The sequence below is a fragment of the Arachis hypogaea genome, chromosome 17, assembly GCF_003086295.3.
Source record: "Arachis hypogaea cultivar Tifrunner chromosome 17, arahy.Tifrunner.gnm2.J5K5, whole genome shotgun sequence".
NCBI lineage: Eukaryota > Viridiplantae > Streptophyta > Magnoliopsida > Fabales > Fabaceae > Arachis > Arachis hypogaea.
In genome coordinates this window covers 3,282,529-3,292,695 of record NC_092052.1, presented here as the reverse complement: position 1 = coordinate 3,292,695, position 10,167 = coordinate 3,282,529, and the positions used below count along the sequence as shown (strand labels likewise).

The 10,167-nt window shown below is 28.9% G+C and overlaps 1 protein-coding gene across 17 annotated transcripts; it reads right to left on the bottom strand.

The window, feature by feature from the left end:
• LOC112764638 (peptide methionine sulfoxide reductase) lies at positions 1 to 2,888 on the bottom strand. 17 transcript variants are annotated; one of them, XM_072223245.1, is made up of 5 exons: positions 2,697 to 2,817; positions 1,722 to 2,477; positions 1,546 to 1,642; positions 762 to 1,285; positions 1 to 462 (listed from the first exon to the last, which is right to left on the bottom strand). In XM_072223245.1, the coding sequence occupies exons 3-5, from the start codon at positions 1,568 to 1,570 to the stop codon at positions 211 to 213; spliced, it is 801 nt and encodes a 266-aa protein (XP_072079346.1). In that variant the 5' UTR covers positions 1,571 to 1,642; positions 1,722 to 2,477; positions 2,697 to 2,817; the 3' UTR covers positions 1 to 210. The 17 variants fall into 17 exon arrangements, with proteins under 17 accessions (XP_072079346.1, XP_072079351.1, XP_025666124.1 ...); XM_072223250.1 differs by having other exon boundaries at positions 762 to 1,338; positions 2,450 to 2,477; XM_025810339.3 differs by having other exon boundaries at positions 2,450 to 2,477.
• Positions 2,889 to 10,167: the final 7,279 nt, after the last annotated feature.

Below are 10,167 nucleotides of genomic sequence, written 5' to 3'. Positions count from 1 at the left end.
TTATCACTGTAATACTTCACACTTCATAGCAAAATCATAAATATAAAATCAAGATATACAACTCTAAAGCTCAAATTATAGCTATCTCAATCTTCAACTTACAAAAACAGTGTGAACAAGCTATGTTGACATAATATTAACAAAATACTTACCAAACAAACTATGAGCTTTTAACATCTATTAAACTGTGACTGTTATTCACTCAACACTTTAACCATAGCATCGAATCGGGTCGTTGCATCCTTTGGCAGCTGATTGCTTGAAACCAAATCGACCGCCTTTTGCAAGGTACTGCTGATGGTACTCTTCTGCGCGGTAGAACTTCTTGGCAGGAAGGATCTCGGTAACAATCTTCCTGTTCAACTGCTTCTGCCGTTGCTCCAAAGATTCCTTGGCCGCCTTCTCTTGTTCGGGAGTGTAGAAGTATATTCCGGATCTGTACTGTGTTCCAACATCATTTCCCTATCATAAAGGAAGATCAAACTGTCATTAATTTGAATAAAAGAGAGAATTCAAGAAACAAATGAAATCAGAGATTTAAAGACAAGAACCAAGAAGCAAAGGGAGAAAAATGTAACAAAAGGAAGCATATTACAAGACGCTTATATAGATGTAATATGAATTAAATCCTTCAACTCTAACAATCAAAGAAGAAGCTTCACTGATGTGTCTCCCTTCTTGGTTCTTATCTCCTATTAGATGGGAATATGAGTTCTAACTTCTAATTAACATATCATCTTAGCTTAAAAAATCGTATATACCTGTCGATTTGGTGTAGTAGGATCATGTTTATCCCAGAACACATCAAGCAAAGTGTCGAAGTTGCATTCTTTCGGATCATATTGGACCCTTACAACTTCTGAGTGGTTTGTGGTCCCTGAACACACATCCTCATAGGTCGGGTTATGCAAAAACCCTTGTGTGTAACCAACCTCAGTCTTGGATACCCCAGGCACTCTTTGGAAGGCCAATTCGATACCCCAGAAGCAGCCAGCGCCAAACTGGGCAAACTGCTGCCCTGGTGCCGGGATGTCATCATCCGGTCCCTGAGGAATTGTCGAATCCATGTTCTCTGGTGCCCTTGTGCTACCAAATCCAAGTCTGTTCAACAGGTTCATGGAGGGTTTGACGGTAATATGTGAACGAGTTTGGGGGAAGAAGCACGAGCGTCCAACAGAAAATCTAGAGAGTGATGGAAGGAACTTGGTTTTGGAAGGGCTGGAAATAGACGAAGAGATATACACTAAAATGGAATTGGATGTTGTAGCAATGCTGCTGCAGCTTGCTGCTCAGAATTTTAAGTAAAATGTGAGTCCTCCTATCGAAGAAATTAACAATCTACAATTTCCAAGAAAATAAGAACATCACAGCTTAAAAAAGAAAACATTTCAAATTTGACCAATTATCAGTAAAGAAGAGTTCTATACTACCAATGAACTATATATATTGCTATAAAGAAATGGAACTTTTGCAAAATTAAGTGGACAGCATTTATAGTCTAACATGATTATGAATGAAGAATCACATTCATACGTACGTACATACATATATGCATACACACAAATTGCATTCACTCTTGTACTGGATATCTTCACTATGTGTGTGTTAACACTTTGCAGGCACCAAAGCTATAGACTAAAAGCTGCAAAATCATCACATACAACAATGATTAACTATCACAACTCACAACCTTAATTTGAAACTCGATGATGCTAAAATACCTTTGTTCATGTAACCACCCTCTCTTTAAAAATACATGTAGGCATAACCAATGTTTTCCCTTCTATGCATATAATCAGACAAATGGACAAAAGAACCCTTGTTATTATGATGTATATAAAAAGTGCCTTATGGTTTGACTATTAGTAGTCACTTAGTGAAAGACAAAAACCTAAGACATATATATTATAAGCTTCTATGTTCATAGATTTTCCCATCTGGCCAGCTGTAATAACAAATCCATATCGATTGCTCAAAATTTGTGTACAATAAAGTTTATTTATTTGTTAAATTTTGTCACTCAGACAGCTGGACTAATCCAATCTCCACTAGTCTATACATCATTGCTTTTATAAATAGATTATTATAGATGTTGGGAAGTGGAAGACTCATGTGCACTAAACCTTTTTTCTAGAAGGAAAATTTTGTTTTTTCTTGTTTCTTTTGTCAATTCACTCTTTCTAGAAGTGGCAAAATGAGAAGTATATCACTTTTAAATCAATAAAATGCATTGTTTATAAATTCAGCTAGATGATACTCAACCACTCAACTAACATTTAACAATCTCATTTAAAGTATTTAGGATCAACAAAATACACATAAATAAATAAGAAAAGAATACAAAAAGAAATTGATAGAAACTCACATGAGAGAGAATTGTTAAAAGAAAGTTTCAACCAAATGAAATGAAAGAGGGAAAGAGGGAAAGAAATTAAATATCAACCCATACCTGCTCCACAAATTCTCATCTTCCAACCCTTCAACAAATCATTTGAATCAATCACCATACAATAATAACAAAAATCATACAAAAAAAGATGAGAATTTGAACAAAACCCGCAATTCCCTTTTCCTTAAAAAGTAAATTGTAATCGGAAAGATGTTAAATTGAATTGAAAAAATGATAGCAAATTAACAAGGTGCAAAATTGAAACTGCATAATGGAGAAAAAGGAACAGAATAAAGAAAAGAAATACCTGAGTGAGAGTGAAGAATGAGGAAAATGCTTGAATTCGATGAATGAATGAGAAAGAAAGAGAAGAAGATGAGGATCCTAATTCTCTCTCACTGCAACATAAAGTTTGAGTTTTTAGCGTTGGTAGCAGAACGATGACGTTTTGCTCTTTGTGCTTTGGACAACAAGTTCAAAAAGACTAAAATGCCCCCCAAAATAATAGGTATCAGAACTAAGAATTTGTTTAAAGCTGAAGGATAATAAGGTCAATTCAAATTGAAAATAACACATATTAATTAATATTAAATTAAATTTGGCACGTAATAGGAGTGTGTAGAACATTACAAAAATAGTGCATGTAAGATAAACACGTCATCATGGATATTTATCCACTCTTTCAACCTAACCATTTGCGTAACTACGTTTATCTAATCTAATCTAATCTAAATTAAATATATAATCTTACTATCATCAAAAGTTGCATTAATCTAACATAAATAATCAAATTGAAATTATTATTTGGCCCAAATATCTTCCAAAGAACACAAATTTGATAACATGTTCAAATGTGATAAGTTAAATTATTCTTTTAATGAGATTAAGTGTCATCAGTCATAACATAACAATGTGTCGAAATCTAATCTAAATATCTTTATAACAACAACAATTTTATATGAGTCACTATCAAAGGTGAAAGGGACACGAATATTATTTGTTGAAGGATATTATTGTTGGATTAAGGAATTGAATTTGGCCTGAAAATTACAACCATACATTGCCATGTCTTAGCATAACTAGAGCTGCACATAATCGGATAATATTCACGGTAATTATCCGCATTCGATCTAAATTTTGTGGATATTATCCGATCCGCATAGTCATCGAATCGGATCAGATCCAATCCGCACTATAATAGAATCGGATTGCAGATTTGGCAGTGATATACGCGGATCCGATCCGCAAATTCGTATATCCGCACATCTCATATAAATAGCATAGTTTAAAAAAGTAAACCCTAATATGATATAAATTTTAGTGTGTTATTTTATGAATTTTATGATATCTTGTTTTTAATTTTTTATGTTGTACTTCAACTTAGAATAATTAAACTTAAATCTTGTGTTATTATTTTGTTTTTGTTATTCAAGAGAATTTTTATTGATAATATTTTAGAAGTAAATAGGCTTAAACACGTGAAAAATGAATTTTCTGGATATTTTTTTTTGTAAAAACAGCCAAACAAAATCTTAAAATTATTTTTTTGAATCATGCGGATATACCGATTTTCGATCCGATCTGATGAGTGCAGTGCGACTCGGATAGAATTTTAGGCTATATCGATCCGTGTGCAGCCCTAAGCATAACATTAATTTTGTGGGCCTTCATAAATACATGAACCTTATAGTGACACGTTCTTTTTTGTTAAAGCCCATTGTGTTCAGAAACAAAGCCTACCCCACATACTAATATAAAGCTTTGACCTATTGGCATTTTTGGTCAATATATGGGCTTTTGTTATCAAAAACACTATGAACTTTAGAATCTACTCTCTTGTTTGTCCACCATATAATTTCACCCAAAAAACATGCCTAAAATAAAAACATCTAAAAAAATAATAACTTAGAGCATAAATAATACTATGTTATAATTAACTTGAGCTGGTCTAATAATTAATTTATTAGTTCGTTTAAATAAGTGTCGAGAGTTCGAATCTTACCTTACGCATGCCATAACCTATTGGCTAGTGACAAACTCCTAAATGAAGTTTAGATTCGTGACAAATTAGTAATTGGTAAATTAGACGGAAAAGATTTCATAGAGAAAAGAAAAACCACGCACCCATTATGTATTATTTTATAATAAGATTGTTTTATGTATATTTAACGCATGAAATGATTATGTTTTTAATCAATCCAATAATCTAAAGTTAAAGTTTGGACAAAAATAAGTTTTTAGAAGATGCTCTATAAAATTGATTTAGTATTTATTACTGTTTATACTTTTATAAGAGTAGAAATGGCACTAATTAACGGAAATGTTTGGTAACCAAAGAAAATTAGCCAAAAATAGCCATAACTTGCTTTATTTAACATTTATTAATTGTTACGATAATTAATTAATGCTAAATAAGACAAGTTCTGACTTTTTTTTTTTTTGTCTGTCTAACATTACCCCTAATTAAATATTTCTATAAGAGTAGTATCTAGAGTTCAATTCGAATATGTACTTTAAGTTCAAATAAAATATGGAAGGAAATTTGCTTCATGTGTTAAATGTCGTACACAATTAAATTTATTATGCAATAATATTAATAGAGGCTAAATTACTCTTTTAAGTTTTGGAGGGTACGCAAACAATTGAAAAAAAAAAGAAAAAAAAGAAGGGTGTGAATACTGGGGTTAAAATTAAAGAAGGGAAAATAATACTAAATAATATATTGACACCCTTCTAGAATAGGGTTAAAATAATACTTTATTCTCACATTATTTATAAAAAAAAATAAACCGTAACATATGCTAGCTACTAGCTCCTAGCTCCATATTTGAATAATACTTCTGAATTTCTGTATTGTCATCGTCATATTGTGGCTAATTTTTTTTTATATGAGATTGATACGTGAGTTATGTTGAGTTATAGAGTATTGGGGAGATATACATGATTGTGACGGCTTTTAATTTTTTGCTTTAGTGAGAAGAAATTGGACCCAGAATTTTCTGTCGGTACATAAATCGGGCCCAGAATTTTTTATCAGTACACAAATCGAACCCAGAATTTACACAAATTAGACTGAGGATTTTCTGCCAATACACAAACCGGACCCAAAATTTACATAAATCGAATCCAGAATTTTCTGCTAGTACACAAATTGAACCCAGAATTTTTAGTACCTCCTCATACCCATAATTCTGCTATACACCAACCCTCCTTCCATATTAAAATTAAAAATCTCTCATATTGTGACGTGATGAACATCTTATTAGGATTCAAATATTTTTTCGTCAAGAGCGGTACTAAAAGCAGTTTTATTTTGAACACAATTTATTATGGACTAGTACAAACATGACCAAATTTCTAAGTAACAAAATATATACTTTTCAAATTCATAGTATTGCTACATGCAACTTACTAGGATATGCCGCCTTATGCGAAAAAAAATGTTCTTGCATTGTTGTTGAATTATTTAGAGCTTCTTCAACAAAACATGATTTATTTTGGCAGTCCAACATAGTATATACCACACTAAATAATAATATAATACAGTCTAATAATATAATACTAATGTTGATATTCAATAAAAATGTTATTATTATTGTACGCTTTTATTTCACATTATCAACAAGCGATGCATAAAATATAATGAGCCGTACGTTTATTACTTTGATATATCTCATTCAAGTTTGTTACAACTGATAAGCTTAACCCTATTAACAATGGAAAGTTGAAAGTAGAGTCTTCTTATGTGTAAGACCATGCATAAAATTCTATTTGGACATGATATAACTAATGAAGTAATAATTAGAAATCTAATTGGGAAAAATTTGGAAAAAGAGAAGAACCCCTGTTCTAGTTATTTTATTTTGATTGTATTCATTTTTCAGCCAAAAATTAAACAACCAAAAAAAAATTGACATACATTCAATTAAGACTTCACTAAGATTGAATCCAGTTTATTCTAATGTGTTAAAGATATAATTATTTATGTATTTTTTTAAAATTAATTTCATAACATGCTATTAAAAATTCTATAATCTAAAAATTTAAATTTTAAATTTTTTATACCAAAAAAGAGAATTTATCAAAAAATAAATAAATAAATAAATAACTAAATGTCTATATAAAAATTTAAATAAACTAAAAAAAAAATACTCATACGTATTGATACAATTAGTATTGAGTTAGCCTAATTAGCAGAGAATTATACTATAAATATGAGTATGATGTAATAATGTAAGATAGACATAATGTAACTAATAAAAATTTTATTTTTTCTCTTTGATCCTAATTTAAAAAAAATATATATTTTTTTGATTTTTTATCTAATTCTTTATTTTTAATACAAATTTGTATCACATATATTTTTTTTATTAATTTAAATTTTTAAAAAGAATAATTTCATGGAACTTTAATTAACATATATAAGTTATTGTTTTAGGTATAGAAGTGCTGCCATGTATAGCTGTAATATAACACAATATAATGCTCAAATTAAGAGTCATGATTATAATAGTCAAGTGTAAGATATAGTAGTCAACATTGAACAAATCTATACATGTGATGAAATTTAAAAGTTATAAAATAAAATAAAACAAAAGGAGCCATAAAAGAAAAGACATTTTCTTAGATTTGATTTTTACAATTTGCTTTAGGACCAAAAAAGAAAGAAACTCTGACGTGGCGCCCAACATTTGCATGCATAAATTGCTGCACGTATGTATAATTTTCACACTTGGCAGTAAATGAACCAATAGATTAGTGCCACGTGGCTAAACTGGTCAACAAAGTGGGAGAGATGATTTTGTTCAACACCAAAGCATAATGCAACCACAACTTTTGTTTAAATGTTTTCTAAGATTTGAACACACAATTCTATAGAAAAATTAAAACTCGCCCAAAACGTAATTCATCTCTATTTTAACTCTCATTAATTGGGTATTGCCACAACTACTCTATTATTTTAAATGGATTTTAACAACAAAAAAATATTTTAATTTTAGTAATTGTACGGTTGTTCGGGTACCGGACGGTTCGGAGAAGTTCTTGGATTAATAAGGTGGGGTGTCGCCTGACTCTGGGTCGCGGGAGTGAAGCTGGAGTAACCGACGTCCCGGGCTCTTTGAGTGAGGAAGGGGTGCCACCTGCAAAGACACTCCGACGCTCTAGTCAGTTGAGTATGCAGGCGAAAAGTGGGTAAGGTGATATGTGTGACGTACCTTGGGGGAGGGATAGGACCCTCCCCATATATAGCGTGTAAGGAGTGGGTCCCACAAGGACAGACCCACCTTCCTCGAAACTTCCTAATACAGCTGTAGCAGAAAGCTGTCAAAGACGCGTGTCCGGTCGGTGGTTGAGCGTCTCGCGCCTAACCGTTCGAGTCGTGTGGCCTATGGGTCGAGTCGGCCCGCATGATGTTTGGACCAGGCCATAACAGTAATTTACTCTTAAATTTAAATAACACATTGATCATAGAAAATAGTGACCATAGATAGAGAGATATATTTTTTACTAACAAAACATTCTTGTTGCAAAAAAGTTGCTAAAAAATATAATTTCTTGTGGTGTTTATTCATTGAGTGTTTTATATTGGCACTTATTTTTAAATTTGCAATAGTTCAATGACATATTATAAAAAATTATGGGTTTAATTAAAGAATTAACTATTTTTTAATTAATATTAATTTGTAATTTTTTTTGAAATTATCTTTTTATCTTAAATTTAAAATTTTAAATCTTAAAATTTTCAAAAAGAGTAAGAATTATAAAAGAAAATTTATAATAAAAAATTAACTACTATTAATTAATCATCACTAATTAAAATATATTTTCATTAGATTTATTAAAAAAGTATTAATACGAATTAATGATCTGAGAACAAAAAGGATAGATTACTATTATTTGAGAATGTGAGAGTAGAGTTGGGTGAAGGAGCCAACTTAGTTAGACTCACCAACCATTTTTCAAAAAAAGTGTGATGTAGTGTAGCTTTTGTTTTCGGAGTTTGCAAAAGTGCTACTTATTATGTTCACTAATTATAATTAATTTGGAAGAACAACTTTTAACTCCTGAGCAAGTGAGCATGCGTGCAATTAAGTAATATCTGCCTTTCATTGTTAACCATAACATACAATGGAAAATGAGTTGTTGTATCAACCATTTTAATTAATTTTTCTCATTCTTATAATTAATATATGTATTTTTTTTTAAAATTAGGAGTAAGATTACAACTCGTAACCTTTAGATGAGTACGAGGAGATTCTGTCATTTAATGTATAGCTTGTTTAGTGGCGGAACTTGGAAAAAAATTTTGGAGAGTCAAAAATCTTAATAAAAAATTATATAATAATAATATTTATATTAAAATAAAATTTATAAATATAATTATTTTATTTTTAAATTTATTATTAATATGTAAGATTATATATGGTTAAGATTAACAAAAAATAATTCTGATTTTGTTTAATAAAAAATTTTGTTTAGGTTAATAAGCCAATTTGATTTTAAACAAAAAATCAATTTAAAAAAATTAGTTTTTACATGAAAAAATTAGTTTTTGCATATAAAAATTTATTTTTATTTAAAAAATTAATTTTTTATTTAAATTATATAAAATTAATTATAACATAAACTATTTTTTAACATTAAAAAAAATAATTTTACTTTTGATAATATTTATCTCTCAAAAGTCTCAAGATTAATTATTTTTATTATTATTTTTATTACAAATTAAATAATATAATACAATAAAATAAAGTTTTAAATTTTTAATAAAATAAAAAATCAAAATTTATTAATATAAACAGTGTAATAGTATAATGACATTACATTTGTAAAGTTGATTTAAAAATAAAATAATAACTTTTTAATAATAACTTTTTATTAATAACTGTATTACTACTAGTTATATTATAATTTTTATTATTCTAAAAATAAAATAATGCATGAAACTATATGAGAAGCTAAATATAATTTAGTATTAATTCTATAATAATATTTGATTTGTAACGTTGATTTAAAAATATGTCACTTATTATTGATTTAAAGATATGCTATTTGTTATGTCAAATAGGATAAGACAAATTTAAAAAAATAGTAAAAATAGACGCAAAACTCAGATACATAAATTAAAATATCAATTTAATCAAGCAAACTAATTTTATTTTCTTAAAGTAAAATTACTAATATTTTTACAAAAATTTTGGGGGCATGCCCCTTACCTACACAAAGCTCCGCCGCTGAGCTTGTTACTAACTACACCACGCATGCATGTTAATAATCCTATATATATAGTTAAACAAATGAATTTGATTAACATGTGTAGCTAGCAGGATTTAGAAAATTTATAAAATAAGAGAAAAATTATACACTAAAATTAAGGATTTAAAAAAGTAATTATATTCAAGCAATAAAATCCAAGTACGCTCTTCAATTCTAAATATTTTGATATATATGGAGAATACTAGGAGTTAATAACTTAATATTGTTAGTAAAAAAAATTAATTAATATTAACTCAAATATAAAATAAATAAAAAATATTAATCCGCTAACATTTATATGTTATAAAATTAAATTCTTGCACTGAACAAAATTATTCTTATTTTTTTGGTTTTTTTCTTATAGAATTAATCTCTACGTACAAGTGTTTTGCACTTACAAGTTTTACAAATCTGAAAAGAATGAAACCCTATAAACGCACGGCTTATATTATGGACCTCTTTAACAAACTTTTAAATCATTTGAAATCAATTAACGCATGAATATATAACTTTCATTTTTC